This window comes from Spizellomyces punctatus, assembly GCF_000182565.1.
Source record: "Spizellomyces punctatus DAOM BR117 chromosome Unknown supercont1.2, whole genome shotgun sequence".
NCBI lineage: Eukaryota > Fungi > Chytridiomycota > Chytridiomycetes > Spizellomycetales > Spizellomycetaceae > Spizellomyces > Spizellomyces punctatus.
The window spans coordinates 298,618-326,022 of record NW_015971538.1 but is presented as its reverse complement, the minus strand read 5'-3'; the positions used below and the strand labels follow the sequence as shown (position 1 = coordinate 326,022).

The window sequence follows — 27,405 nt, the reverse complement described above, 5'->3', positions numbered from 1 at the left end:
GATATGGAGTTACGTTTTATGGTATGGGGTGTGGGTTCTTGGGGCATGGTGTAATGGGGAGAGGTGGGTGCATCAATGGTTCGTTGGGAGGAGGTGGAATGTCAATGTTTATTGCATGAATGCAGAGAATGTAGAAAAACAGATTAAAGAAATAGAAACCAAGAAAACACAAAGCCGTACAGTACGCGGCTTACAAAACCACAAAATGACCAAGCACCAGACTCTCTGCCGCGATCTCAACAAACCATTTTCTCTCCATGACGCTTATTAGCTTTTTTGGTAATGCGTTAACAGCCTACGGTCCAGCCCTTGCAGTTTTTCTACTGTATGTAGCAAGGAATGCTCAGCTTGTTATTCTTCTCATGACAAGGTACGTAAAAACATGATATTGGGCACACAATGTTGATAAACTGACTGGGACCTTGTACAGTGCATTTTTCTGGCTCTTGTCCATCCTTTTTTCTTCTGTATTTTGGTATCTTATCAAACCTTTACAAAATGTTCCTGTCGGTACCATATTTGTCGCTGTTACATTACAAGAGCTGTTTAGATTCCTATTCTTCAAACTCATGAGGTATGGTAACCATTGTAGAAAACGATTTTGAATTGTTTCTGAAAACTGATTTTTGTCTACAGTAAAGCCGAGAAGGGTCTAAATATCATTGCAAAGACTCCAAACTCTCCATTAAACCGACCTGCCAATGCCTTTGGTATGTCACTTGTGCATGATAACTTTTGATACCGATATTCTGATTTTCTATAACAGTGACTGGATTGGGATTTGGAATCATGAGCGGGTTGACGTTGTATTTATCACAATTGGCTGAATCGGCTGGCCCAGCTATACTTGCTTGCAATTCATGTCCTGGAATGGATGTGTTTTTTGTGGGAGGTATGTAAACCTCAACTTGTCGTCGACATACGTCTCAAAAGCATGTACTTATCATTTATCATCCCAGCATTGACGACCTGCCTATTTATATTTCTTCATAGTGTCTGGAATATGGTTGCATTCGATGGCTGGTACCGTGGGCAATGGCTACCGTTTGGTTTCGTGATGATCTCTCACTATGCAGCATCATATGGGGTGTGTACATGAGAACGTTCGATGACGGGATATCTTGACTAATATCATTTTTTCCATTACCTAGACGCTCTTGACGCCATCATCCATTGAGTACGGCTGTGCCATTGCTTTACTGATAGATTTTGTCATTTTGATAGTGTGTACGACGTTGGCGGTGCGACCGATCCTCGTCAGTTAGATATCTGTAAATAGCCGATTGCCAAATGACAAGGAGTGTATTATATGCGATTTTGGTACTTGTTCTAGTTGAACTTGTCCTAGGCGACGGACGTAGTTAAGAGCTATGGAAGGGCTATGAACGAGTAAATAAACCGAGAAGCTTCATGGGAGAGTACATTATATTTACACAATTACTGAATCTTTATACGGCTAATGCTTCCCTTAGCAGCTTCTTTTGATCTTCGTTGAGATATGTAGGAAATTTAAGGTTGAATTTAATCAGTAATTTTCCACGGCTGTCGGGGTTCTTGGAAAGAGGCATGCCTTCATTTGGAACTTGCTTTGTATAATCCGGGCTAAAAAAAATGGATCCCAAATTTCGTCAGTCGATGAGCTACTATAAAGACATTGCCAGCAAAAGGTCACATTCACGTACTGCACGATATCATTGACTGGGATTTTCAAAATCCGTCCATCGAGGGTTTTGATTTCCACAATGGATCCAGTGAGGGCTTTATACAATGGAATATCCGCCTTGAAGATCAAATCATTTGCTTGTCGAATAAACCGCTCATGAGGGGCCTCTTTGACGATAAACACGATATCTGCAGGGATTTTGTTTGGTCCTTGATCGCCTTCTCGTGGGAAGGTAATTCTAGTCCCTGAACGCCATCCTTTACGGACGTCTATGGTGAGAAGCTTTTCCACTGAGCTTGTGGTTGTGTTGTCGTCGTTTAGGACCTGTGTTTATGCGTAAAATGAGAAGCAGTGCGGATAAGCGAAATTGGTTGAGAAATAATATATACCTTTCGGGAAATCTTCATTTTTTTCACTGTCCCCAAATATAACTCTTCCAATGTTAGTTCAAGGTCATGCTCGACAGGTGGGTCTTGTACTGGGCCAGTGAGAGGATTTGCTTGATCTGCGGGACGGTTCATGCCATGAAGGCCACCAAATCTGGGACCGAATGTAGAGGCGGTGGGATCCTGTGATGGTCCAGGCACTCCTGTGTGGACTGCAAAGAAATCTGGCAATATTGGATGGCTATTAGTATGAACAGTGATGGTACACTATATAAGCTCTCAACGTACCAGCAAACGGATTCTTCCCTCCAAAAAACTGGGCAAACGTTTCCTCTGGGTTGCCATGATATTGATATCCTCCAGGAAATCCCTCGAAACCTGCGAGAAAGAAACGATCAGCATCGGTCGTAGATTGGCCAACCCAAGCGAGGCACTCAAAGTGATCGTATTCTTTCTTACCTTCTCTAGCTGGAACCCCATTTTTCAGTCCGTTGGGTCCATACTGATCATATATTGCACGCTTTTTGGCTATTAAAGGGCGTCCCATGAGAAACTGCACTGCATTCCTAACAACCAACCACCATCTCTCACCATCGTGTAGAACATCATAGGCTTCACCAATCGCCAGAAACTGTTGAATGGCCTCTGGAGAAATGTTTTTTTCGGGATGATACTGGGCAGGCCAATTAATTGAAAGTCGTTGACGATAGCCGTTGGTAGGCAGTTCCTCCACACACCTTTAACGCAAGTTTACGATAAGCTTTCTTGATGCCAGCATCATCCACGGATCTGTCGACTCCGAGGGTTTTGTAGTAGTCGGCAACGATATGGGATGGGTGGGCGGTTGCTGCCATCTTTTGCAAGTTCGCTGGTCGACGACGGTGTAAATTCCCAACAAACTGAATCTTTGGTCGGACAAATGCTTATGTAACACGACAGAGCGCGACTTGAACTGGATCGGCCGAGGGAAGCTATTGGGAAAACAGGACATGAAGCATTTGCATTGAGTAGAGTCGGATATATTTTTGGACAAGAAAGAAGCGAATATGAGGTATTTATTTATTAGAAATGAGGTCTATTCATTATCATAAGCTGAGATGAGGTCAAGGAGCTCAGACAAAGGGTGCATCTCAAGCCAAGCATCCACCAAGTCATTACGAAGCCCAGTATGCCACCTGTCTGATGCATCCATCTTTGTAATCTTCTTGTAGATGTTTCCGGTGAGAATCCGCTTCTCATTTTCATCGCTCCCTTCAGGAAACGGGTATGTGGAGAGCCACTCCCTAAAGACAAGGTCAGCTACATAAAATCCATTCATTGGACTACTGATATTATCTACCTCACGAGCAAGAGGTGGTGAGACCTCTCTTCCACGATGTGCCGCGCACAAAGGGCAAAGCGTTCTGTAGAGGGCCTACGGGCTTCCACAGAGCACTTAACCCCGGTGTCCGGGTCAAAAGCCTCGCAAGTTGTCCATCCTCTACGTGCTATGAATGCTGTGAGAATAGGCAAGTAGACTCCAAGAGCATTGACTATTCAAACTCACGCGACGTGAATTTGCCGCCAACGTTGGGATTAATCCCAACAACTTCCACAAAGTATGCCTCCGACTCGGCATTGTTGGGTACTTTCTCAAAGGTGCGTCGTTTGTTTACGTACATGGTTGAATGATTTGTTTTTAACAATAAATTCAAATGTAGGCTACAGCAAGCTGACCGGGGGGAACTTGACCCAATGCTTTATATAAAAGAATCCTCTACTTGCACGTGGGAATACTTTCATCTTTTTCTTTCTGCAACAAGGAGAAAGAAAGAAAGAAAGAAAGAAAGAAAGAGAGGCACTTTTCTTTTTCTCTATTACAACAACAACAACAACTCGTTATTACAAGACCTATACTATGATGGTCCAACCTTTGCGAGGGGTGTCTTGTCTTTGACGTGACACACGGACTTGGACTGCTGGTTAGTATGGAATGGATTCATGACATTTCCTATTAAGATGGCTAACATATTGCTTCTAGGGATGAATATTGGTAAGAATGTTATTGTTATGGATTATTTGTTATTCTCAATCGCATTTCTTATTATTAATTTTGTATGATTTCATTACAATTATAAACACACAGGACACGCGGAACACGTCTTTCCATCTCCCCCCCTTTCCATCTCACTCGTTTTGGCAAAAAGGGTTCCCTGCACTCCCCGTGGACTCTTGCGTGCTGATGACAGATTGACCTCACTTTCGTACAACGAGAGGAACGCCCAGGTCTGGACGCCCAATGATTAGCAAATACGCAATTGGACGGAAACATTGAAGATTACAAAGGACACAAAAATGGATGCATCTGGCAGGTGGCATATTGGACTTTTTGAGAACTATTCCCTTTTCGTGAAGGGAGCGATGAAATAGAGAAGCGGATTCTCAGCGGAAACATTTACAAGAAGATTACAAAGGACACGAAGATGGATGCATCAGGCAGATGGCATATTGGACTCTGTGAGGACTTTTCGGAACATCCGCTCAAAATCGGGTTTTCTGCGGCATCCAACGAATCCTTCGACAAGGGATTTTTAAGGTCTGAAGTAGAATGTGGAGCCCGCTTTATGCCCACGCTCTACACAAAGAGCCTACCTGCTGGTGAGCTTGTCTGCTATCTGGATTTGTCCACGATAGTATATAATATCCAGCGCAACCCGTATGATTTGAGGGTTCCTGCTTTTGAGGATGGAAGAATTGATCTACCCGCCATTCCTCATCTGCCAAAAAACCGTCACCCTCTCCGTGATATCATTACGTAACAGTGCACTCTGTATGTAACCTGCAAGGATTGGCAGTTAGATAACAAATTCTACGTCCCCAGCTGCAGCATTAATAGCACTCAAAAATGTTACTTGATGTTAATATAACGCAACAACTAATCGCTGCTGCTCAATCGATTCCGTAAGAAGGATTAAGTCCTATCATACTCATTGAATCCTACTATATTGCCCCTTTATAGAGCGATAAAGCGCAACTTTGGCGAGTATCAGTGCAACATCAGATCACGCTTCTGTCCATCTCTCGCGGGTAGTCGCTCTACTCCCACGTACGTAACAGTCGGAGATGAACAAGTGTGTGGCTTAGTCAGGCGACGGTCACGTGCCCTAGAAGAAACCTTGCCGTGGCATTGGAATCGGCATTTGCGGGCAAGTTGAACTCAACCAACTCCGTTGCAGAAAGATCATTTTACAGGCCTAACAATGTTCCGATATTGAGCAGGAACAAGAAAACTCTTTGTTCCATAATAGTTGCCATCGGAACCTGCCCTATTTTGAATATTCCATCCCATCGCTCGCAGTTGGAGATGTCCGCCGTCTGGTGTCGTTGGGCCATTTGGACGACCACTGATCGTCAGACCATCCACGGGATAAAACGGCTCAACAAGGGAATTGCTCGGCCGTTGTAAACGTTTGCGCAGACAAATTGGCTGGGAGACCGCGTGCATTCAGCAGAGACGCTGACTGGGTAAGCAGTCGAATGGAGTAAGTGTCATTATATTGTGGATTTATTTATTAATCAATTTGGATGGTTGAAGCCTTAGCCGGCTGGATCCACCACTTTGAGGATACTGTTCGACCTGCCCAAGATTCGCCTTTGCTTTTTCCTGGTCGGATCTGAAAACCATTTGCTTCAAAATCTGAACCAGAAAGTGCTTCAAGCAGCCTCTAGTGTGGAGGCCTTGACGCCACGCAAGTCTTGGTACGCTACTTGGTGGTTTTGGGGGAAATAAACACGGTGCATGAAGGTTTGATTTGTGTGCGTTGTGAGTTTCGTCGATATTCCGAGTGTAAATATTCCCTCTATACGTAGTTCGGAAAGTACATTCAAGCCCAACAGACGGATTGGGCTGGTCCTCAATACCTGAACTATAAAGGCTTGAAGAAGATTATCAACTCTCTCCAAAGCTCCAATGATCCCCACGCGACATTTACAACGTTAGCGGCGAATAACCCGCCAGGCGTCTCTTTCGGAGTAGCGGATGACAAGCATTCAGAAGAATATCAGGCGCTAAAGACTGCCTTCTTCTTCAAGCTTGAACGAGAGTTGGAAAAGGTATCTCGACTCTACTACTTGTGATGCCAACCATTGGCAATTCTGTTGACAATACTTTCCTCTGCAGGTCAACGCCTTTTACTTGCAAAAGGAAGCTGATCTAAAAGTTCGTCTCCGCTCGCTGATAGACAAGAAACGAATATGGCAGAGTGGAAAGAGCCGGCAAGTCAGCGCATCCCTCCCGACGCTCAAGGAAGGATTTTTGCAATTTCAGCGGGATCTCACTAAACTGCAGGTACGCTAGTATGTTTCCCATCTGATATATCTCATCCACTAACAGCAAGATGTAAAAAGAAATTTGTCGAGGTGAATGCAACAGGTTTTCGTAAGATCCTGAAGAAATGGGATAAACGATCAAAGTCGTCAACAAAAGAGCTGTATCTATCACGACAGATTGAAATCCAGCCCTGCTTCAACAACGATGTACTCGCAGAACTTACAGATCAGGCGACTACGCACTTGGCAGAACTTGAAAACCTGCTTAGCAAAGAGGATGTAGATCCCATTGCGAATATTCGGGAGGCGGTAACAGGCGAAACGCACGGTGACGTAGAAAGCGAGCTCACAGGAGCTCTAAAAGCGAATAATGTTTTAGGGGTACAAGAATTTCTGTCAAAGAGATCTCGGGATGTTCGTGCTACGGGGCAGGGAGTGGAAGATCGAGAGATTTTGAGCAGAAGCTTTCTCCGTTTCTGTGTAGAATCCAATACGGAATGTCTGGATGTGCTGTTTGCAACGGGCGAGGTTGATTGCAATTTTGTCGATGATATTAGCGGTCGCACATCTTTGCACGAAACATCAATTGCCGGACGTCAGGAGGTGATGCGGGAATGTGTCCGCCATGGCGCTAATGTGGAGGCAACGGATGTATATGGACGAACAGCTCTTCACTATGCGGCAATGTACGGTCGGCCTGATTGTGCGCTATATCTTCTTTCATCGGGTGCCAAGGTCCACGCGATCGATCATGACGGATGCACACCCTTAATTTATTCGATAACCGGCGGCCACACAAAGTGTGTTGAAATTTTAATCGACCATGGGGCGGTAGTTGAGCCACATTCTGCCACGGCACCAATCCCGCTGAATCTCGCGTGTCAACACGGCCAGAAAGACATTGCGATGCTACTACTGAGTAAAGGTGCACGGTTGACAGCCAATTCAGAGGGCCTGTTTCCGTTGCATTTGACGTCGCGGGAGGGCCACTTTGACATTTCGCAAATGCTCATCAACCATGGCGCAGATGTTAATGCGCCAGACAATCTCAACGGTTGGACGCCCATTTTTTACGCTGCGTCAGAAGGTCATTTGGAATGCGCAAAAGTTCTCCTTAAAGCAGGTTGTCGGATCAATATCAAAGATGAAAGTAACTGGTTGCCGTGGACGTATGCATTATATCGAGGTCATATTCGGGTAGCCCGATTGCTTGAGTTGCAAGGTGTAGAGTCACCTATATCTCAAGAATTAGTACTGGCCCAAGATGTAGGGATTAAACCCATGGCTCCGAGCGGTTTGTTCTCTGAAGAGAGTAATCCCGAAGACATGGATATCGACGCGCTCCCTGATTTGTCCTTACCACCCCCTATCATTCCTTTCCGAATCTAGTGAGTGTTACTCGACGTCAAGTAGAGACCCGAAATGGAGGCTAATATCTGAATGTTTCTATAGTGGCCACGCGTTCCTGGACAAGAAGCATTATATTCAAGTAACGTTTCGAAATACACAAGCCGGATCACAAAAGTCGCCCATCTCATTATTCGGATCTCAACCTCTTTCGTCGTTGAAAATGGTGATCAGTAGCAAGCCAGAGGTGGGCATTCCTTACAGTGTGATACTACCCCTTCAAGACGACCTAGAAGTCTACACCTTTCTGGTTGAGGACCTTGCCAATTTTTCCTTGCAATTCGATGTATTTCCAACGTTTGGAACAAAGCCCATAGGACGTGGTGTTGTCCTACCCTCCCAATTAGCCATGACGATTCTCAAAAGTTGGAATGGCGCTGGAGAAAGTGAGCCATGCATATGCCCGCTTTTCGATTCCCATTTAAGGGTTGTGGGAGAATTATCGTTTGACTTTGCTGTGGTTAAACCATTTGCGCATCCAAGCCTGTCAATTGGCGGAAAAGTCGAAACTTATTGGAAAACTACAAAGGTTTGCATTGCATCCTTGCGACAATCGATTTCGTGTCAAAAGGTTTTTAACCAATTTTCGCATCTTTCAGGTTGTTGGCGGGAATAAAACCGAAGGCGTGCATTCCTTCATCACCGCCTCCTCCTTGGCGGAAGAGTATATACAGGTGATCGTTCAGCTAACAAAAGACGGTGTACCGGTTATATATCCGAAATGGCATTTGCCCCTCAAGGATGTCGATCTCGGAGTATCCAATGTATCATTCTCGCAAGCTCGGGCCCTGTTTAACCGAGCAAAAGGATCTGGTGGTGCAGCGGACATACACAGCCCAACGTCCACTGTTTCTATAGACACGATGCTGAGCCCAACGTACGCCCTTAGCCAATCACAACGACTACCAACTGGCGATTTGGCAAAGCTGGTATACGATTCGTTCTTTAGCCTTCGCGAACTTCTTATGGTGAGTACCCGGGAAACAACTTTTCTTTGCGCAAAACGTAATACTTGAGTAACTAAATTGGCTATCCTCAGACCTTGCCTCCTTCAGTTGGAGTTAGCATTGTCCTAAAGTACCCGACATCATCCGAGCGATCCGTCTGCAATCTGACAAACCTTCCCGATATTAACACATTCGTCGACGCTGTCCTCCAAATTGTGTATGACCAAGTTGCCCATCGATCCATCATTTTCATGTCGTTCAACCCGTCTATTTGCACGGCCATAAACTGGAAGCAGCCGAATTATGGCGTCTTCTTTGGAACTCGGTGCGGTTTTGGAATGGATGGGATAGACCTGGAAGACACAAAGACTGGAATATCTTCGCCATTACGAAGCACGCAGGATGAAAGAACCGAAACGGTAGAAACGGACATGCGCTGCACATCGATAAAAGAGGCTATTCGATTCGCCAAATCCAGTAATCTACTCGGGGTCGTTTGCGAGGCAACGCCATTGGTGGGCATCAGTTGATCAAAAAATTCCAACTCGCCATTTTGCTAACAACCACTTCATTTACAGGTCCAAGTGCCCATCTTGATCAATACGATAAAAGAGAGCGGGCTCATCTTGGCAACCTGTGGATCCGCCAACGATAGTCCTCCTAATGTCCGAATACAAGAGGAGCATGGCGCCGATGCTATTATCGTAAACAATGTCTTCCGATATAACGTTACATAGGATAGTTATCTGTAGGTAGTTTCATTTTGTTTGTTAACTTTTTGTACTATTACGCTTCCCTTGCCCCCATATTTGATGTGTGTCGCGGCTGACGTAAGATTTAATGTTTCGCGTCCTTTGTCGGAGTAACTGGGCAAAAGCTGTATTTTAGCATACAATATCAGTGTATAGAGAAAATGGCGTTGGGCAGCAAAAAGAATGGTGGCAAGAATTCCAAGAGCCAGAAGGCTAAAAAATCCATCAATGCAGTAAGTATCCGACGTTCGGTATAGTCAACCCGCTGCAAGCCATCAAAAAGTGTATGAGATATTTCATTCTAATCTGTACGATCTGACTAAAGTTGTCCCTCGCCTCTCCTTTTGGCAGCTTGTTCTTGCATCAGGAACGCTAGCAACACCTTCTGTCCCGTCCTTCTTCTCCGCAATACAGGTCCACCTTCGCCCCCGATCGAAAAATGACGGCCCTTTGAAGCCGCGAGCATTGTCCGCGTCACGTCGAGCGCAGAGTATGAGTGTACTCAGTACAGATACTGCTGCATTGGCCGCGGTGAAAAGTAATGCCCAGCGTGAACCGCCCGTTATGATAGAGCGGCGGATACCTACGCGGGGTCCGGTAAAGCAGCCGACGCCTACAAGTGATAATTTTCGTCCCCAACATGTTGAGACTCGTTCAAGCGCCGATAAAATAGTAAGCAGTACAGAACGGGCGGACATCACGGGTGAATGCAAATTCTCGGGTGTTCCAGTCGAAGATAACGACGTGGATTTGGATTTTGATGTAGAGTTTGGGTTCACGGATGTCCGGCATGCACCATTGGCCAACCTGGGGCATATACTAGCTGATGAAAATCCGACATCTGGTCCAATACATGCCAATACCCAAGACAACAGCAAGAATCCATTGACTCGCAAATCCTCAGACCGCAACATATCTCCCCGTCGAATCCAATCTGCACCTACCGGCCTGCTAAAAATGTATGATGAGAGCATGCTCTTAGAAGACGACCCTACAGATGAGTGGTTTGTACCTTCCGTAAAGGCAAAAGCGGAGCGTAGACTTGGGCGTGGTGGAATGGTGGGAGCAGAAGAAGAAGAAGAAGATGAGGGAATCAAATTGGAGAGCTGGGATGATGATTTTGATGTTGGTGAAAAGGATGATTTGGATATCCCGGATTCTGTTCAGAATCTTCAAAAGCATATTCGGGGTGATGTGGTCAATCTGAAAAAGTTTGCTCTTCATATCGAAGGTGCGTGTGATCATGTTCAATCTACTTTTATTATGGCTTTTTCCATTTGTTTATTCACTTCTGAATTTCTAAAATTGCAGATCTGAAGTTAATATTCCTTGACATGCACGACATGGCATCAGGAATTCCTTCCAACCACACCCAAGCACTACGGACCCTCCAAACCACATACAATAAAGAAATCGAGAAAGCCGAAGTTTTAATTGCTATAGGTGACTACGCCGAGGACCGACCTCAATGCACTGCACCCACAGCACGACACCTACGCGTTTTGGCGGAAATGTTGCTAGGAGGGGCTAAAGGGAACGTACTCTCATCTCAAGCCGCGGAAGATATCACGCGGATGGTCGAGCAGGAAAGTCTGGCGTTTGGGGTGGAACTTGTTCCAGCTTTAATGAAGCATATGAGCCCACTAAAGCAGGCGTTGACAATGTACGTGGAACAATTGAGGCAGCTCTTACTGCAGGGAAATGACTTTTGAGGAACTGGATAGGGCCAATGTATAGAGAAAAGGGGTTTTTTGGGTGTGCGTGATGGTCTGTACAATTTGTTGAAACCTGTCAGTGAGACTCACTGATATCGTACAAACTTTTTTTTGTATAAATAGAGACTGGTAGAGATTTAAAAGATTCCATGGTCAACAATGACATCGCAACCAGGATATGGCTTTTTATTTAACTCTTCTTCGCGTAGCTTACAAGGTAAAAATACGCTACGACTCGGCGCTCTGAAGTGCAGCGAGTAAAGCTTTGCTTTTAATAAGTCTGCAATCCTCGTTCGCGGGTTAAGCTATGCATTAATGCGCAAACTGTGGATAAACAAACGGGAAGAACTGAACAAACCGTCTAGATGATGGCTATATCCGAATTCATGCATTTCAACCATCAATTGGGCGAGCAAAGTGATATCTGAAATCCCAATAGTGTGTTTGAACTTCAAATTCGCGTTGGCCATGAATGCTACCGCGTCATGTCGCAATTGCCCCAACCTGAACCCGTCACCTTTTTCAGCAGTCCGGAGGGTTACTTTACACTATGCAATGAACTCCGCCTAGATCTCCAGCCTAATCCCTCCATCGGTACACATGTATGCACTGTAACAACAAAGACTACCAATGCGACAACAGGTCCCACCGATCCGGTGGACAGCACCCAACAACCTGCCCGATTTGTGGAAGTTCCTGTAAGCGGGGATGGTACGCAGCGCCGAAATTGCAGCTAAAGAGAGTTATCAACCGCTTATATACGTTGCGCGCTTTTAGATAAAGGTAGCTTTTCATTTATTAACAAGGACAAGGGGAAGGTCAAAAAAGCAAAATCATCGGTGACAAAGCCCGCGAGCTTTGTTTCCAAAGTCGTCGCCAATGAGCAGGTAGATCTCCATTTTGTCGAATAACTTGGAAAGTTCGCATTGTAATTGATCGAGGCACCCTGCAGTTGGCAAAGATCCTCTCCTATCGGCCGACGGAATCATCGTATATGCTCTTCAATGTCGGAAAGAGTTTGATTTGGGCAGACTATCCCTGTAAACAAAAGGTTGTGCTCACATTGTAGCTTATAGTCTGTCGTGACACTCATCATCACTGTCATCGACAGGAACCTTTATCGTACATCCATTTTCGAGATGCATATGTTACTTGTTTTGACATTAGTATGCTGACGCGCGATAACATCGACACTGTCATTGGTGTGTACTATCTGGATTATCCACGTTCGTCAGAATGCTCAATGTTTGAGGATAGGATTTAGCACGGGCGACATTTTGTGGTATTCTCCAATATCTGGGAAATTTGCAAGGTTAAACAAACAGGTAGGCAAAGACTTGATACGGAAAATCTTTTGTACATGCCCTGAATCTGACATATATCAGGGAATCATCAATAAATCGGCTGTGACCTGCATAAAATGGATGCCTGTAGGTGTACATCCTTAACTTCACCGCTGCTTTCGACTGCTCACGTGGCGCCACTGAAGCCCCGTGGCACAAGAGACGACGAGAATTTCTTTATAGCCGGTTTTGAAGACGGCAGGTATAAGTGAATTTTGTTTGGATATGAGATCAACAAGGCAATATCTGACCCACTTGAAGAGTGATAATATTCGACCGAGAAAAAGATGACCCTAGTAGCAGTACAGTGGGACCAACTGCAACGGACGATGACTCGTAAGTGTCAATCTATTTGATGATCCAAAGAACGACCGACTGAAATTCAATACGTAGACTATTCACTGTAAATAAGCCCCCAAAAGCACCCAAGACGAATCCGTGTTCATGGTGGCAAATGGGAAAGAAGGCAATAACTGGTAAATCAGCTTACTGGTTTCTTATAGTCAGTCACTGCTAATCAGTGAGTCGACAGCCATAGCATTCTCGCCAGACATTCAACATGCGGCAGTCACTTCCATGGACGGATGCCTACGGATAGTAGATCATCGCCATGAAAAGCTTCTTGACACATACAAAAGCTACTTTGGGGGCTTCACATGCGTTGCCTTCTCGCCAGATGGAAAATATATTCTTACCGGAGGACAAGATGATTTGGTCACCATCTGGCAATTTCGCAAGGGAATTGTAGCACGATGCCTTGGACACTCTTCATGGGTGCGTATAGCTCTGTCATGCCGACTGTCACTCTTTTTCTCATTCTCTTTTTTTGCAGGTAACAAGCGTTGCATTCGACCCACATCTGTGCACTGACAGAAGTTATCGATTTGCTAGCGTCGGAGGTATGTATTTGTATCTGCTTGGAATGCACCTACTTTGAGACTGAGAAACCGTTTCACCTACCAGACGATACACGGATATGCTTGTGGGATTTTGCCCTCCCAACACTACATCGACCAAAGATGGTGAGTGAGCTTGGGGACGTTGAGACGGTCATTCATGTACCAGGTTGTCATTATTTGTTTGCTTTGTTTGATAGTCTACGTCGACCATGAGACGATCGCGGCAAGATCTGCAGGAACGACGCTCTGATCGACCTGATTCTGTACACCCTGTACTATCCCGCAGCGAAGTTGTATCCATGCCTCCATTTATGGTATGTGCTGACATGCGAATTATCTGAACGTAGCCTGTGGCTCACTTTCATGGCTAGTCCAAAAGCATCCACAATGATCCCTTGAACTCTGTAACGTTTCGCGATGATTCTGTTGTTACCACAGACAAACAAGGCACGATTAAAATCTGGCTACGTCCGCATCCTGTACAATAATTATTTTAAATACTGTAATTAGTTTCCCTGCTTTTGAAGTCTTTTAAATAAATCTTTTTCCTAAGTCCAATATCCAAAGCTGGTTCCAAATTTGAAGACTGGATCAGATGAGTATCACGGGATCTGCTGGAGCGTCTGACGTGGTTACTTGCAACTCGCATCCTTTACGTTGGGCAGATAACCCAGAACACGCCTGGTGCCCATACATCACTTCCAAGTGCAGCTTTTACATCACGCTGACTCCGAACGCTTTATCCGGCACGTACCTTGCCTCACTTTCCAAAGACTCAATTCCGAACGCGACGTAAGTTTTGCATTAGCGTAAACGTGCCGTTGCTCCCCATCGTGGATCTCCGTGTCATGGTATTAATCGACGGCTCCTCCGCAACCACTCTTGTAATGTATTCACGTAGCCTATACCCATAAACGCAATCATGGTGGAAACGCGTTCGTCTAAAGCAAAGAAAGAGTCTGCAGAGTCGGGTAAAAAGCCTCAGGACACGGACAAGGAGGCTCCTGTACCCATGGATGTGGAAAAGACCGAGGAGGAGAAGAAGGCGGATAATGTCGCGGCGGTTCTTGCTGGTGAGTGTTTAAGCAGCTTCAACTTGGAGATGTCATTGCTGTCCCGCCGAGCGGTGCCTCCACTGAAGATGATATTCTCCTTGGTCATCATGTATTGATAATTTCTAATGAATGCGTGCCTTAGACATAAAACAGAACATCAATTTGCTGGAGCGCGCTGTAGCCACCCTCGAAGCGCGGTTTACTACCCGCGCTCTCCGCACAACAGCATCGATCCGCAAAAGGCTGACTCCAGAAATCTTGACGCAAGCGATCAATATTTACTTTCCCAAAGATCACGCGGCAAAAGATGCCCTCCTCAAACGCGTTGGCAAGGTATGGTTTTATCTTGTGAATAATCCTTATGATACCTATGTCTTAAGGCTTTCAATCAGGCGTCTGACGAGATGGATGTGGATCAGGGGGAGCAAAAGAGCGATGCAAAAGATGGCAGAGGATTTCTTCCTGAACATGAAGTTTACCTCAGCTATCTAGTCCTTCTTTATCTTCACGATCAGAAAGATTACCAACAGGTTGGTGTGGTCTTCATGCCCACCATGCCATCATGATTGGTGTTGATATTGGATCTATTCGTTTAGGGCATGCAACTAGTGATAGAATTGGTGGATAAAGTCCAGGCTCTCAACCGTCGCACCTTGGATCAATTAGCCGGACGCTTATATTTCTACTTTGCTCGCTTTTATGAGCTGGCTGACAAGCTTGCCGAAGCAAGGCCGTGAGTGTCAAGAATTCAATGTTCCTGCGTGGCCAGCTGACTAAACATCATTTATAGTGTGCTTCTTGCGGCACAGCGAACTGCGACTCTTCGCCATGACGATGATACACAGGTATTGTCCGTCCCCTAATCTCCTCAACTTCAACAAGACTTATTTTCCTGCATTGTTCAGGCTACAATATTGAACCTCCTGCTTCGCAACTACCTAATGTTCAACCTCTATGATCAAGCGGATAAGCTTGTATCAAAGGCTACATTTCCTGAAAATGCATCCAACAACCAGATGGCGCGACATATGTATTATTTGGGTTAGTATGGCATTGACTGTGCTTTTCTTTGACCAATCTGATAATTGTACCGGAATAGGACGTATCAAAGCGATCCAGCTGGACTACACAGCTTCCCACAGACATCTGTTACAAGCCGTTCGGAAAGCGCCACAAAGTGTCGCCAGCGCCGGCTTTCAGCAGGCGGTAATGCTCCATTCGATTTTCATACTATGTCTGTGGCTGACGATGTCGTTCCTTTTCCAGGTGAATAAGCTGGCTATCATTGTGCAGCTACTTATGGGAGAAATCCCCGACCGGGCAATATTCAGGCAGCCAATGTTGAGGAAGTCCCTCGTACCATATTTGCAAATTACCCAAGGTAGGGGTAACTTCTTTTGCGGTTCTCAGTGTGCAGCGCTCAAACATTCGCGCTTTCGACAGCTGTGCGAATTGGAGATTTGGCAAAGTTCCAAGAGACTCTAGCTCAGCACGGTGCCACCTTCAGGGCGGACAAAACTTTCACTTTGATTCTTCGGTACGTCTGATACTGGATTGCATTGTTTTGTGGTGCATCTAATTTTCGGCATATACTCCTGTGCAGTCTCCGCCATAACGTCATCAAAACTGGTGTTCGCATGATTAGCTTGTCATACTCTCGTATCTCCTTGCGAGACATATGCCTCAAGCTGCAGTTGGACAGCGAGGAAGACGCTGAGTACATTGTTGCAAAGGTGCATACTTCTCAGCAGATGTTGGCATGAACGATCCACTAACGCACGCAGTGTAGGCTATTCGAGATGGTGTCATAGATGCCACGATTGATCACGAGAAGGGCTTCATGAAGTCAAAGGTATTTACAGTGTCATTTCCGTTTGCGGTGTGAAAAGCACTAAATCCTGATGCGCTGCTTAGGAAAACGTTGATATCTATTCCACCAATGAACCCCAAAATGCGTTCCACCAACGTATTAGCTTCTGTCTGAACCTGCATAACGAGAGCGTGAAGGTAATTCTTGTTGACATGTTCAAGTGGCTTGTTATTCCGTACTTATGAATGTGTGATCCCTAGGCCCTCCGCTTCCCACTAGACATTCACAGGAAGGAGCTCGCCAATGCGACAGCCCTTCGTGAAGAAGAGCGGAAATTAGCAAAGGAGATTGTGGATGGGGAGATTGGGGATGACGAGGATATGGGGGAAGACTGGTGATTTGAAGATGTAGCTTGTTATCAGACTTTCTGTGTGTTGTGTGAGGAATATGACTATGATGCCCTCGGAGCTCATTAGTTAGATTTAAAGAGATACCTGCTGTTTTGCTGGACACGATACGAGGGTGCGTTACCCAGTAATTATTTTTGTGAGGAATGCTCGAGGGCTTCTGCAATTCTCGTATAGAAGACGTCCATTGTCTACTTTTGACAACCTGCTGCAAACCTGCTCTGTTGGCAAATACGTGCAGTGCACGACGCGTCGTTGGAAGATGACGTGGTTGATGACGCATCAGCTCGCCATCTGGCCAGCTACTGGCAAGCTTCGACCTACTGCCAGTATTCAACAGAAATGTCACTGAAATCTGCAGCAGATTTGGCAGCTATAGGCCGCCGGCGACTAGGGAAGGGAGTTTCCCGAATAACTGAATTGGTATGGGAGCGAGGTCAAGGTTCCTGGCTCTACAGCACCGACGGGCAAAAGTTTCTTGACTTTACATGTGGAATTGGGGTAACGAATCTGGGTATGAAATTGCGTCGTCTTGTGCATTGTTCTCTGTGCATCATTGGTAAGAATGGCTTGCTTGTATATCAGGTCATTGTCATCCAGCAGTGACGAAAGCGGCTCAAAAGCAATGTGGGCAACTCGTTCACGCGCAATGCAACCTGGGTTATCACCATCCACAAATTACATTAATGGAGAAGCTTCTACCTGTTATGCCGCATAAGTCTTTGGACACGTTTATTTTTGTAAACTCTGGTTCGGAAGCGGTTGAGGCGTCTATCAAGCTTGCTAGGCATGCAACGAAGAAGCAAAACATTATTGTCATGCAGGTATGATATCCGCATTCGCGATATGAATCATAATGCGGGTTGTAAATGTGTGTGGACTTAGGGAGCATTTCATGGAAGAACTGTTGCGACCATGGCCATGTCCCGGAGCAAGACGATTTATTCGGCGGGATTTGGTCCGTTGATGGTAAGAGTGGCAGAATGTTCAATTACAGGCGGCTATCGATGACTTTTGTGATTGTAGCCAGGAGTATTTGCAGTCCCGTTTCCATACCATTACCATCATCGCAATATGTCGTTGGAAGAATGCTGCGACGACGCTATCCAACAGTTAAAGATCCTATTGAAACAACAGTCAGCACCTGGAGATACCGCGGCATTGATCATTGAACCTGTTCTTGGTGAAGGAGGCTATGTGCCTGTGCCTAAAGGTAACACCCGCGCTTGTATGCCTTCTCTACATCGAAATATGCTATACATCTCAATAACCTCCAACCATAGCGTATTTTGAGCGACTCCAGGACATATGCGAGGAGAATAAGATTCTGCTTATAGCTGACGAGGTCCAATCGGGATTTGGTAGAACTGGAAAATACTTTGCAGTTGAACATTCCGGTGTGCGTCCCGATATCATGGTGATGGCAAAGGGAATTGCAAATGGATATCCTTTGAGCGCTATTGTTAGTCGAAAGGATTTGATGGATACCCAAACTCCAGGGAGTATGGTAAGCATGAGCGGGGCTATCGATTGAATTTCCAACGATTTAACTATAGTTGTCTCGTAGGGAGGCACATACTCTGGAAATGCGGTCGCATGCGCGGCAGGTGTTGCATGCGCAGATGTGATGCAAGAAGAGAGGATATTGGACAATGTCAATGCCAGGTAATAGTGTACTCGTGGATTTATTCTAGGCTGACATATAACGAATAATTGCACATTTCAGAGGCGCCCAGCTCACTGCCGGCCTAGAAGAGCTACGACAGCACCCAAAGCTTGCACCATTGATTGGGGATATCAGAGGATTAGGTCTAATGATTGCCCTCGAGTTCTCCGAAGCTGCCCCAGCAAACTTTGCCAGTCAAGTACAGCAAGCCTGCATACGCAACGGTATGATTATCCTCACCACCTCGGTATTCGAGACGTTGAGATTTATTCCTCCGTTGACTATATCGGAGAATGAAATGAGATTAGGATTGGAGATATTTAAGAGAAGCTTTGAGGAAGCTGCAGGGAAACTCTGAAATACTGGGATGTTATATATGCTTGGCGGGAATTCGAGGACGTTGCTGTAGATAGCATTGCACCAGAGGTGTGTTTAGTTAGCTAATATCACGTGATACATCGCTCTGTTCAAAAGTCGCAGACGCTGCTGGATGGACTCTTGCTGCCGAATAATTAGTCCATAAGCCCGCCCTCAACCGGATCGTTAACGTCAGTCCCAGTTCCACGTCGTCCCAGCTTTGCGCAACAAAGACGTTTTACAAGTCCGTTTGAAGCATCTGATTTTCGTAGCCATGACCAGTTCACCGCCAATTCCGCAGTTTGCATGTAAGTGAAATATTTGGCCAAAGGCAAAGTTTGATGCTACTACAGTAACTTGACGGTTTCTTTGGTGCTTCCAGACCGAGGCAACAATGGTATTGTTATTGCAAATGGTCCTCCGGAGAACAAGACAGTCGAAGGATTCACAAGGTGAGTCGGCAACTGAAACATGTTTACCATGGGGCCATGCCCTTGATGCGCTGCAACCGTTTAGCACGGAAGATATTCGAGTGTTTGAGTACAGCCCCGAAGGAAGGTACCTTGCGTGGGTACTACAGGACCGGTACGTTTGTTTCCACCTAGACGGTGGTGATCAGAAAATCTCACAGTTTCGCGGTGCAGAGTACAGATCTATGACGCGTCCACTCACGAAAAAGTTCAAGAGATTCCACAAAAAAATGTCATCGAAGTGGAGTTCTCTCCTCGTGGTACCTTTCTTTCGACATGGGAACGCTTCGTAAAAGGAGCCGATTCCGACTCCAACCCGCACAAGAACCTTATCATTTGGGACGTTGCAACAGGAGAGCAGCAGATTGCATTCACGCAAAAAAATCAAACTGGTTGGAACGTGGACTGGACTGAGGAAGAAACGTACTGCGCACGACTTGTTACGAATGAAGTACAGTTCTTCAATCCAAAAGACTTTGCAAAGGGTGTGAGCACTCGATTGCGGGTCGAGGGCGTGGCGGACTTTTCGTTATCTCCGGGCAAGCGTGTTACGGTCGCTGCGTTCGTTCCAGAAAAGAAGGGGCAGCCAGCGGCTGTTCGATTATACGACGTGACGAACTTGAACACGCCATTAACGCAAAAGTCGTTCTATCGTGCGGATAGCGTTCAATTCCACTGGAACTCGCTCGGCACAAACGTCTTGATATTTACTCATACTGACGTAGATAAAACCGGCCAGTCGTACTACGGAGAGACCAATCTCTACTATTTATCTATTACTGGCAATTTTGATTGTCGAGTAGAACTAGGTAGGCTTATAATTGTATTGCACCTAAGGCTTTCGGAATTTTAACACCCTCGATGGAAACAGATAAACCTGGACCCATCCATGACGTCGCTTGGAGCCCGAACTCAAAAGAGTTTGTCGTGGTTTACGGTTCGATGCCCGCGAAGGCCACCCTGTTTGATCATCGTGCAAGCCCGATCTATGAGTTTGGAGCAGCTGCCCGCAATACTGTGCGCTTCAATGCTCATGGACGACTTTTGTTCATCGGGGGATTTGGGAATCTTGCTGGTGATGTGGACGTTTGGGACCGCAAATCCTTCAAAAAGCTGGCCACCATCCACGCTCCGAACTCATCAAGCTGCGACTGGTGTCCCAATGGCAAACATATAATGACTTCCACGTTATACAAGCGCCTGAAGGTTGATAATGGCATCAAGATCTGGCATTACACTGGGGCTCTCGTGCATGCAATCGAGGTGAAAGAGATGTATCAGGTACGCCAGTATATCGCAACACTGGATGACGCTATGCGCTATGCATGCTAAAAAATACATATATTACATAGGCCAAATGGCGCTCCAGTCGCCCAGAAAACTGGCCAGATATTCGGTCTCTGTCTCCTCCGCCTCAATCGAATCTTGCCGCTCCCACGCCTGCGAAACCTGTTGGAGTGTACAGACCACCTGGAGCTCGAGGTTCTGCGACGCCATCTATCTTCAAGCAAAGAGATGTCATTGCAGATGGTGCTGTGCGCAATCATACACCAGTCCCAGGGCAGACTGCGGAGGATAAAACATTGTCACGCGCCGCTCTTAAAAACAAAAAGAAGCGGGAGGCCAAGAAGAAGGTAGGTTGTTCCATCGTCTTCATAGTTTGTGATAAACACCTCTGAAAGCAGGTCATGTAGGAAGGAGATGGCAGTTCATCAGCTCCGGATAGCCCAGCCGAAGCTCCGGCATATGTACCAGTGCCAGGTCAAGCTGCCGATCTGGAAAAGAAACATAAAACTTTGAACAAGAAGCTCAAGCAAATCGCTGACATTAAAGCGAAAATTCAAGCAGGAGAGAAAGTGGAGCTCACTCAGATCAAGAAGGCTGGAGGGGAGGCTGCATTGAAGGAGGAAATCGAGGTCATAAGGAAACAGGTGAATTTCGATGATTTTTTGTCTGTCAAAATTCCTTCTTGCTCACTTTCCTGTCGTCTACCAGCTGGCAAAGCTAGGCGTCAAGCCATAGACAGATCATGCATGGTGGCTCTGGCAACTTAGATGGTGGTGTCCTTGATCGTGGATGGATCATTACGGGGATACATATATATAGGAAATCCTCGCGCCGCTTGGGATCATACTTAGAAACGCTGGTTTGCACAGATAGGGTATCGATAATGGCTTAAAATTCATGGCTGACCCTCATCCTCGACTTCTCTAAATAGAATTTTATATTTGCAGAGTATAGAGAAATGCATATGTTGTTGCCTATGATACAGACCGAATAAATCGGTACGTGGGTGGGTGGGGGATGAGTTTTAGCGATTTCGGCTCCTGCTTGCTGATCGCAGGGCTGTCGTCCTCTCGCATCGTAAGGTACGGAACATCGGTTCGGTGAGTAATTATGGTAGAATCTTGACTATGAGTTGATGCTGTATTTGTATCTGCAGCGGACACTCTCTAAGTACTCCCTTGACTAGCGGTCACTGCCAAAACATGATTACTTACCCGCACTTGACACAACTGTAAAATACGGTTTGACCTTCATCAGCAGATCGCAACTGAGCAGTGTGGAAGACCATTTCCGGGGCGTCGCACTTTGGACACTTTTCTTTGATCTAGAGGAAGAAACAGAAAAAGCGAGTTAGATAAATTGGCCTTCAATCTATCAATCTGCTGAAAACCGTGAAGCGAAACCCACCGTTGCACCATCCCTGAGATGTTGACTTGTTCGTCCTCCTTCGGTTGTCTCTGTATCCTCGGTCGTTTCAATTTGAGGACGGTCTGGGAAAGCTCCAGGTCTACTTTTGGTCACAACTTCCACAGATTCGAATGCTGATTGTCGCAAAGAGATCAGAATGATAGTTGGACCTTGACCCGCACATATATTCTCCTACCTTCTGAGACCACCACTCCCCCGCAAATGCCGCATGCCACATTGTCTTCAGCGCCGGACGGAGGATCTAAAAGAGACCCACAGTCCGGACAGAAGATAAGCGAGTGCGCTTGCTTCTTTTGCTTTGACGTTCGTGTTGTTGTGGGGGCCATGAGTGCAAAAAGTTTTGGGTCGCAGATTCCCAACGGTTTTTGTTTGCAACTTTTACATGACTGTGTCAGCTGTGCCTCCATTCAATGGCACAGCATCTGACTGAGACAGTCCTTCAAAGCGTATCTTTTGGCATTGAACACGACGCCGCTGGATAGTGCACTCTGCATTGGCTTTTTCGCCTTGCTACCACGAAGATCCCTTCTACCACCCATACGTTCCAAATGTGCAGGTGGAAGCAGATCCTGAATGGGTAGGATTGAATGAGGTCATTTGTGACTATGAGACATTACCCTGATGATGTGTTCTACAGTTGGCGAAATAAGCAATGTTAGCTTTGTCTGTCCCTTTAAAGGGATAGATGTGACGGCAACCCCATTTAAGGAGTTTAGTGCCAAACCTTGTCAGGCGCTTGGGGTTCCGAAAGGGCGGGTCTGGAGAGCGTTGAAGGATAAAGCGGAAGCTCGTCAGCTAGATCGCATTTTTGCCGAACTTAAGGGTGTCAAAGACGAAGAGCGGATTTGTGCTGGACACTATGCGTTCTTAAGCGAGCTATGTAGGTCACCACGAAAGCAGCGCGAGGTAGAAGAGTATTTATCAAGGCATGGTACGCCAAAGCATGGCAAGAGACGGGGGAACGATGCGGGAGGAACAGTTCGGCGGCCGACACCTATGAATGGTGATGGTCTGGTTACCAAAAGTCCGCCTCCGCCAAGTGCGAGGGAGAGACGTCCTTCGACACCGAACCCAAATTCTACAAAGGAGAAAAAAGCGACCAATGGCGGGACGAGTGTCGGAGTAAATAAGAGGGCAGAAGCCCGAAGTCGAGCGGACAGCGAGGCCTCCAAAGCTTCCGTAGATGGAGGCCCATCTAAAGCAGCTCCAGCTTCTAGTATAGGACGAAAAGCGGGAGCAAAAACGTCATCCACAAGAGTAACATCGTCCACTCCTCCTCCCGGCCGCAGGATATCTCCATCCACATCTCCCACTCGGCCTAGCGGACGCGGCCGTGTTCAGGCAATTGCGGCCATATTTGCTGGTCCTCAAGAATCCGGTCAAAGCTCTCCTGCGAAACCGGCAACAAGGATACGGAAACCACCATCACAGTCGCCGATAACAACGACACCTGTAGGAAATGGCAAGATTGAGGATCATCTTACTGAGATAAGCCATGACAACGAAACTCTTCGACAACGTGTTGCACAGCTGGAGGCACTTCTCGAGAAAACCAAGCATGATGCCGAGTTGCAAGAGGGAGAATTGGCGGAGGCTGTCCTTCAACGGGAGGTTTTAGCGTCAGTGAGAGACGAGCTGATGAAGCAACTTCAGGATATGGCAGGAAACGCAAGCAAGACAACATTGCAGTTTGAGGAGTTCGAGACACTAAGCCGGAATCTTCGCGACACTACGCAACGCTTTGATGCTGCAAAGCAGGAGCTTGATACCCTACGCGGAGAGCTAGTTAGTGCACTCGCCCAACGAGACGGACAGGAACGAAATCGACAGGAACTCGCACGGGAATTAAAACGAGTAGAGAGTCGGGAAAGAGAGGCCAGCCGACGAGCCCAGCAATTGGAACAACAAGTTGAGGAGCTGCAGAAGGCATTGAAATCCAGCATGGAGGTGGAATCGGCCAGGACGGTAGATCTTGCAGAGCAAAAAGATACTGAAATTAGTAGATTAGAAAAGTATGGCAGGAGATTGAAGCTGGCAAGAGTGATTATTTTACTAATTGTGCTATTTTATGTGTAGCACTCTAGCAAAGCAAAAGGACGAGTTCTTGCATCATATCGAACAGATTGAGGAGCAAACACAACTTCATCGTCAGCAATGGGAAAGGGAACTACAAATCGCGCGTGAAGAAACGGCGCTGAAAACCGAGGAAGTGGAACAACTTCGGCGGCAACTGGAAGATTCACAGACCAATGAGGATACTATTTCACTCAATCAAATCAGCGAAGAAAGAGCCGTAAAGATTGTAAAACTAGAAGAACGTATTTTGGAGCTGGAAAGGTTACTACAAACCGCGCGTGAAGAAATGGCGCTGAAAACAGAGCAAGTGGAACAACTTCGGCGGCAGCTGGAGGATTCACAGACCAATGAGGATACTATTTCACCCAATCAAATCAGCGAAGAGCGAGCCGTAAAGATTGTAAAACTAGAAGACCGTATTTTGGAGCTGGAAAGGTTGGTGATTGGTGTATACAGAACGCTCTCTATATTGTGCATTCTCAATGACATTTTGTGAAGTCTCGTGGCAAAACAAGCCGGTACCGGAAACAGAGAGGATTCGTCACCACAATCCGAACAGGGTATGACATCGATGACGATAAACGATGGGTCGATGTACATGCAGCAGTTAAATGTATTGCGCACTGAATTGGCGACGATGGGTACCCGCTACGATGATTTGTCCGCTGCCCGCGATGGATTACAGAAGGAAGTGGAAGACGCAAGAAGGCGCTTGGCTGAGATAGGTGCAACGATCGTGGAGAAGGATCAAACCATTCATGATTTAAAGCGGTAAGTGATAGGTAAAGTTCATACCCGTGCCAAGTACATCTCGTCTGACGGCAATGCCTCATACTTGAAGGCAACTCAATCGGTGGTCTGATACCAGCAATAACAGCGGGCTATCTCAGGTTCTTGAGGAGAACCAGCGTTCGTCGCCAAAACTTGGCGGATCCGGCTTGACACGAGTGCCCTCTAGTACTGGGATGCAGAATGGACGAGCAAGTTGGGTGCTACCAGAAGTACCTGCTTCAGTTCATAATCCATTGTTGAGTTCTTATTTGTCATCTGAAGCGCCTCAAAATGAGGTGACTGGCGGCGAGTATAGCGCAATCAATGTTGTCCAGTCTCCGGCTGGAAATTCACAATCTCCAGACGAGGAAGACTACTTCTCGCAACCCTTAAGCCCAAAGCCTATTCGAGGAACTGCTGCTCGACATTCTCAACCCGGACCCGACATGTTACTACTCAAACGATACCCAAATGGTCCCCATCCCCTGCGATATCCACCAATGCGTCCTCCCTTTGTGCCCCTTCCGCGATCAACTTCCGCGCCTCCCCCGGAAGGGGATGACGCAAAGCCACCGTTAAGAACCAGAATATCTGCCGACACTATTCGGTTAGCGCACGGGGACGTTCTGCCAACCATCCTTGCGGATCTGGATACGGACAGTATGACAGATGGCGAGTTTGGGTTCCTTCGATTGCCCATTCTTGCAGGTGAATTTGATATCACGTCATATTTCCTTGACCTGTCGAGGAAAGAGTTGGCTGGATTTCCCTCTACCGTCCAAGTCAATCTTGCAAATCTGACGCATCTCTATCTCGATCGAAACCGCTTGATCGAGTTTCCCACAATTATTTTCAATGAGATGCCGAAACTACTGGTCTTGAATCTAACAGGAAACCAACTTGAACGGATTCCAAACGACATAGCGAATCTATGTCAACTTCGAGAGCTCTACCTAGCAGAGAATGCGATTTTCGATGTAGGCCATGGCATAGGAAAGTTGAGAAAGTTGGAGGTTTTGGACTTGAGCAGAAATCGAATCACAAATCTACCCTTTTCGCTATTCAAGCATACCGAGTCTCTGGAATGTGTCGATTTGTCACATAATCACCTCCGATTCTTACCGCCGTCTCTAGGACTTCTGCATAGGACTTTGAAAGGCCTATTTCTGATGGACAATCCCCTGGAGCCAACTTTCGCCAGGGGTATCGTCCAAACTTTGCTGAATGTCGATGTTGATGCAGCGAAAGCTGTCATGGAGGCAAATACATCTGATCGAGCCGCGGAAGCTGAAAGAATGCTACGAAGAATTTATGCAATGAACGCTGAAAAGGGGGACCGTCTAAGCTATGGAAGTCTATTATCAAATAAAAGTACCAGCCAATTAGGCGAAGAGGGGGATCGCGAAGGCGATGATGCTGATACCAGGAAGAGGCTTCCAAGTGCGGATAGCGGAGTCGGATGGGCGAAACGAACTGGCGACCTTAGCGCATCGCCTGAAGCGTATCCACTGATCAGGAGCGTTACAGACAGCTGTAAGTATTACCATCATACGTTTGCTGAGTCTGTGTTAACACATGTTGGCCCCATGGCGCTAACCGATTTTTTGCAGCCATATCATCAGGGTATTCTGAGTACCTTCCCCCGGCCCGTTTCGGTTCCCGACTAAGTACTGAGCTTTCGTATAGCTTGATTGAGGAGTTTGCACGACCGATACGGCTACGATGCGAGGGTCACTCGGAGAAGGCACTTCAGCGGCTGCTTTCCTTTCTCCGGGACGTCCATGACCTTGATCCCAACTCAGCTCACCATCAAGTTCAAGAGACTCAACCATATACCTCGTCGTTCTCTTCATTGGCTGACGAGCAGGTGCCTTCTGTGAAACCCCCATCCACGACGTCCCTGGAGAGAAGAGCCCGAGTTATTGGTGAAATGGTGGCGACGGAGAAGACCTATGTTCGAGAGTTACAAAATCTTGTGGAGTTGTATATGAATAGGATGCAAAAAGAACAATGGCTGAGTCAAAGGGACATGGATGCGCTCTTCGGCAACGTAAAAAGCATTCTGATGATCCATCGGGAGTAAGTCACCTGTATTATCGCGCGAGATGAATCTTGCGTTGTCACTGACGATCCTCCGTTCGATTTATTCTGTGCAATAGCCATCTCTTACCGGACTTGATAAAAAAGAGCAATCAACAATCGCAGCCCATCGGGTCTGTCTTCTTGGCCATTGCACCATTCCTGAAGATGTATTCACAATATTACAACAATTTTGATACGGCAAATACGTATTTGTCCCAACTGGAAGCATTCGCTACTTCGTCATCCACTACCTTTTCAAGCACGTCCGGATCTCCATATCCATCTTCCCCTACCGTATCGTCGAGAATGTCATCGGGAGCGTCACTGGGATCAGTTTCAATTAGCCCAACGCCTACACCTTTCGCGTTGAAGAAGCCGATAATCAAGAAAATCCGTCACTTCTTACGACATGTCAAGGAGCATCCTCAGCATACGCAGATGAGATACAAGAGTATATTTATAGTCTATACTGGAAGATTTCTACATCAATTCATTGGTTCTGCGATACTTGTACCAATCATAACTAGTAAAGCTAGTAGGCACTACTATAAGATGTAACTAAGGAGTGTAGTAGGT

At 46.4% G+C, this 27,405-nt stretch overlaps 12 protein-coding genes across 13 annotated transcripts; 9 read left to right on the top strand and 3 right to left on the bottom strand.

The window, feature by feature from the left end:
* Positions 1-133: 133 nt before the first annotated feature.
* On the top strand, positions 134-1,533 carry SPPG_00990 (uncharacterized protein). The gene is made up of 6 exons (XM_016749315.1): positions 134-370; positions 431-574; positions 637-710; positions 767-892; positions 960-1,087; positions 1,152-1,533. Exons 1-6 carry the CDS (start codon positions 258-260, stop codon positions 1,263-1,265), a joined length of 699 nt encoding a protein of 232 aa, XP_016611547.1. The 5' UTR covers positions 134-257; the 3' UTR covers positions 1,266-1,533.
* SPPG_00989 lies at positions 1,308-2,954 on the bottom strand. 2 transcript variants are annotated; one of them, XM_016749314.1, is made up of 8 exons: positions 2,787-2,954; positions 2,641-2,722; positions 2,509-2,577; positions 2,338-2,427; positions 2,053-2,273; positions 1,683-1,987; positions 1,434-1,602; positions 1,308-1,379 (listed from the first exon to the last, which is right to left on the bottom strand). In XM_016749314.1, the coding sequence occupies exons 1-7, from the start codon at positions 2,901-2,903 to the stop codon at positions 1,449-1,451; spliced, it is 1,038 nt and encodes a 345-aa protein (XP_016611546.1). In that variant the 5' UTR covers positions 2,904-2,954; the 3' UTR covers positions 1,308-1,379; positions 1,434-1,448. The 2 variants fall into 2 exon arrangements, with proteins under 2 accessions (XP_016611546.1, XP_016611545.1); XM_016749313.1 differs by lacking the exon at positions 1,308-1,379 and having other exon boundaries at positions 1,387-1,602.
* An 86-nt stretch (positions 2,955-3,040) lies between these two features.
* SPPG_08894 (uncharacterized protein) lies at positions 3,041-4,977 on the top strand. Its single transcript, XM_016757042.1, has 5 exons — positions 3,041-3,100; positions 3,261-3,687; positions 3,750-4,010; positions 4,070-4,081; positions 4,175-4,977. Exon 5 carries the CDS (start codon positions 4,512-4,514, stop codon positions 4,845-4,847), a length of 336 nt encoding a protein of 111 aa, XP_016611543.1. The 5' UTR covers positions 3,041-3,100; positions 3,261-3,687; positions 3,750-4,010; positions 4,070-4,081; positions 4,175-4,511; the 3' UTR covers positions 4,848-4,977.
* Positions 3,125-3,710, bottom strand: SPPG_00988 (uncharacterized protein; the record flags this gene model as incomplete). Its single annotated transcript, XM_016749312.1, has 3 exons — positions 3,125-3,332; positions 3,389-3,536; positions 3,596-3,710. 3 exons carry the CDS (start codon positions 3,708-3,710, stop codon positions 3,125-3,127), a joined length of 471 nt encoding a protein of 156 aa, XP_016611544.1.
* Positions 4,978-5,827: 850 nt separating the features above from the next.
* Positions 5,828-9,448, top strand: SPPG_00987 (uncharacterized protein; the record flags this gene model as incomplete). The annotated part of the gene is made up of 8 exons (XM_016749311.1): positions 5,828-5,833; positions 5,899-6,141; positions 6,209-6,376; positions 6,436-7,745; positions 7,810-8,293; positions 8,364-8,732; positions 8,804-9,226; positions 9,290-9,448. The coding sequence occupies 8 exons, from the start codon at positions 5,828-5,830 to the stop codon at positions 9,446-9,448; spliced, it is 3,162 nt and encodes a 1,053-aa protein (XP_016611542.1).
* Positions 9,449-9,624: 176 nt separating this feature from the next.
* On the top strand, positions 9,625-11,175 carry SPPG_00986 (uncharacterized protein; the record flags this gene model as incomplete). Its single annotated transcript, XM_016749310.1, has 3 exons — positions 9,625-9,696; positions 9,815-10,694; positions 10,775-11,175. 3 exons carry the CDS (start codon positions 9,625-9,627, stop codon positions 11,173-11,175), a joined length of 1,353 nt encoding a protein of 450 aa, XP_016611541.1.
* A 450-nt stretch (positions 11,176-11,625) lies between these two features.
* Positions 11,626-13,980, top strand: SPPG_00985 (uncharacterized protein). The gene is made up of 14 exons (XM_016749309.1): positions 11,626-11,889; positions 11,956-12,065; positions 12,131-12,229; positions 12,290-12,380; positions 12,436-12,503; positions 12,564-12,608; positions 12,668-12,723; positions 12,783-12,857; positions 12,915-12,997; positions 13,054-13,295; positions 13,354-13,420; positions 13,485-13,543; positions 13,618-13,734; positions 13,792-13,980. The coding sequence occupies exons 1-14, from the start codon at positions 11,664-11,666 to the stop codon at positions 13,906-13,908; spliced, it is 1,455 nt and encodes a 484-aa protein (XP_016611540.1). The 5' UTR covers positions 11,626-11,663; the 3' UTR covers positions 13,909-13,980.
* Positions 13,981-14,079: 99 nt separating this feature from the next.
* Positions 14,080-16,894, top strand: SPPG_00984 (proteasome regulatory particle lid subunit RPN3). The gene is made up of 14 exons (XM_016749308.1): positions 14,080-14,212; positions 14,322-14,493; positions 14,618-14,808; positions 14,868-15,005; positions 15,072-15,208; positions 15,266-15,320; positions 15,381-15,516; positions 15,575-15,681; positions 15,742-15,856; positions 15,919-16,012; positions 16,079-16,208; positions 16,265-16,327; positions 16,390-16,482; positions 16,546-16,894. Exons 2-14 carry the CDS (start codon positions 14,343-14,345, stop codon positions 16,681-16,683), a joined length of 1,548 nt encoding a protein of 515 aa, XP_016611539.1. The 5' UTR covers positions 14,080-14,212; positions 14,322-14,342; the 3' UTR covers positions 16,684-16,894.
* Positions 16,895-17,034: 140 nt separating this feature from the next.
* SPPG_00983 (4-aminobutyrate transaminase) lies at positions 17,035-18,716 on the top strand (the record flags this gene model as incomplete). Its single annotated transcript, XM_016749307.1, has 7 exons — positions 17,035-17,206; positions 17,278-17,516; positions 17,578-17,661; positions 17,719-17,905; positions 17,976-18,199; positions 18,260-18,357; positions 18,419-18,716. The coding sequence occupies 7 exons, from the start codon at positions 17,035-17,037 to the stop codon at positions 18,714-18,716; spliced, it is 1,302 nt and encodes a 433-aa protein (XP_016611538.1).
* Positions 18,717-18,989: 273 nt separating this feature from the next.
* On the top strand, positions 18,990-21,207 carry SPPG_00982 (uncharacterized protein; the record flags this gene model as incomplete). The annotated part of the gene is made up of 8 exons (XM_016749306.1): positions 18,990-19,023; positions 19,098-19,167; positions 19,232-19,300; positions 19,360-19,994; positions 20,057-20,466; positions 20,538-20,819; positions 20,880-21,116; positions 21,181-21,207. The coding sequence occupies 8 exons, from the start codon at positions 18,990-18,992 to the stop codon at positions 21,205-21,207; spliced, it is 1,764 nt and encodes a 587-aa protein (XP_016611537.1).
* Positions 21,208-21,351: 144 nt separating this feature from the next.
* Positions 21,352-22,242, bottom strand: SPPG_00981 (DNA-directed RNA polymerase I core subunit RPA12). Its single transcript, XM_016749305.1, has 4 exons — positions 22,076-22,242; positions 21,880-22,013; positions 21,687-21,796; positions 21,352-21,622 (listed from the first exon to the last, which is right to left on the bottom strand). Exons 1-4 carry the CDS (start codon positions 22,224-22,226, stop codon positions 21,598-21,600), a joined length of 420 nt encoding a protein of 139 aa, XP_016611536.1. The 5' UTR covers positions 22,227-22,242; the 3' UTR covers positions 21,352-21,597.
* Positions 22,243-22,376: 134 nt separating this feature from the next.
* Positions 22,377-27,387, top strand: SPPG_08893 (uncharacterized protein; the record flags this gene model as incomplete). Its single annotated transcript, XM_016757041.1, has 7 exons — positions 22,377-22,477; positions 22,538-23,912; positions 23,977-24,237; positions 24,475-24,747; positions 24,818-26,280; positions 26,358-26,826; positions 26,907-27,387. Exons 1-7 carry the CDS (start codon positions 22,474-22,476, stop codon positions 27,385-27,387), a joined length of 4,326 nt encoding a protein of 1,441 aa, XP_016611535.1. The 5' UTR covers positions 22,377-22,473.
* Positions 27,388-27,405: the final 18 nt, after the last annotated feature.

Bases quoted from the DNA above. Each gene is read 5' to 3' on its own strand.
- SPPG_00990 (XM_016749315.1), top strand. From the start codon at position 258: ATGACGCTTATTAGCTTTTTTGGTAATGCGTTAACAGCCTACGGTCCA. The intron at 371-430 runs GTACGTAAAAAC...GACCTTGTACAG, and splicing joins GTTATTCTTCTCATGACAAG to TGCATTTTTCTGGCTCTTGT. The intron at 711-766 runs GTATGTCACTTG...TTTCTATAACAG, and splicing joins CCGACCTGCCAATGCCTTTG to TGACTGGATTGGGATTTGGA.
- SPPG_00989 (XM_016749314.1), bottom strand. From the start codon at position 2,903: ATGGCAGCAACCGCCCACCCATCCCATATCGTTGCCGACTACTACAAA. The intron at 2,723-2,786 runs GTGTGTGGAGGA...TGGCCTGCCCAG, and splicing joins ATCGTAAACTTGCGTTAAAG to TATCATCCCGAAAAAAACAT. The intron at 2,428-2,508 runs GTAAGAAAGAAT...TCTTTCTCGCAG, and splicing joins TGGGGTTCCAGCTAGAGAAG to GTTTCGAGGGATTTCCTGGA.
- SPPG_08894 (XM_016757042.1), top strand. From the start codon at position 4,512: ATGGATGCATCAGGCAGATGGCATATTGGACTCTGTGAGGACTTTTCG.
- SPPG_00985 (XM_016749309.1), top strand. From the start codon at position 11,664: ATGTCGCAATTGCCCCAACCTGAACCCGTCACCTTTTTCAGCAGTCCG. The intron at 12,230-12,289 runs GTTGTGCTCACA...TGTCATCGACAG, and splicing joins ACTATCCCTGTAAACAAAAG to GAACCTTTATCGTACATCCA. The intron at 12,609-12,667 runs GTAGGTGTACAT...GCGCCACTGAAG, and splicing joins CCTGCATAAAATGGATGCCT to CCCCGTGGCACAAGAGACGA.
- SPPG_00984 (XM_016749308.1), top strand. From the start codon at position 14,343: ATGGTGGAAACGCGTTCGTCTAAAGCAAAGAAAGAGTCTGCAGAGTCG. The intron at 14,809-14,867 runs GTATGGTTTTAT...GCTTTCAATCAG, and splicing joins TCCTCAAACGCGTTGGCAAG to GCGTCTGACGAGATGGATGT. The intron at 15,857-15,918 runs GTAGGGGTAACT...CGCTTTCGACAG, and splicing joins ATATTTGCAAATTACCCAAG to CTGTGCGAATTGGAGATTTG.
- SPPG_00981 (XM_016749305.1), bottom strand. From the start codon at position 22,226: ATGGCCCCCACAACAACACGAACGTCAAAGCAAAAGAAGCAAGCGCAC. The intron at 22,014-22,075 runs GTAGGAGAATAT...TGCGACAATCAG, and splicing joins GGGAGTGGTGGTCTCAGAAG to CATTCGAATCTGTGGAAGTT. The intron at 21,797-21,879 runs GTGGGTTTCGCT...TTCTTCCTCTAG, and splicing joins ATCTCAGGGATGGTGCAACG to ATCAAAGAAAAGTGTCCAAA.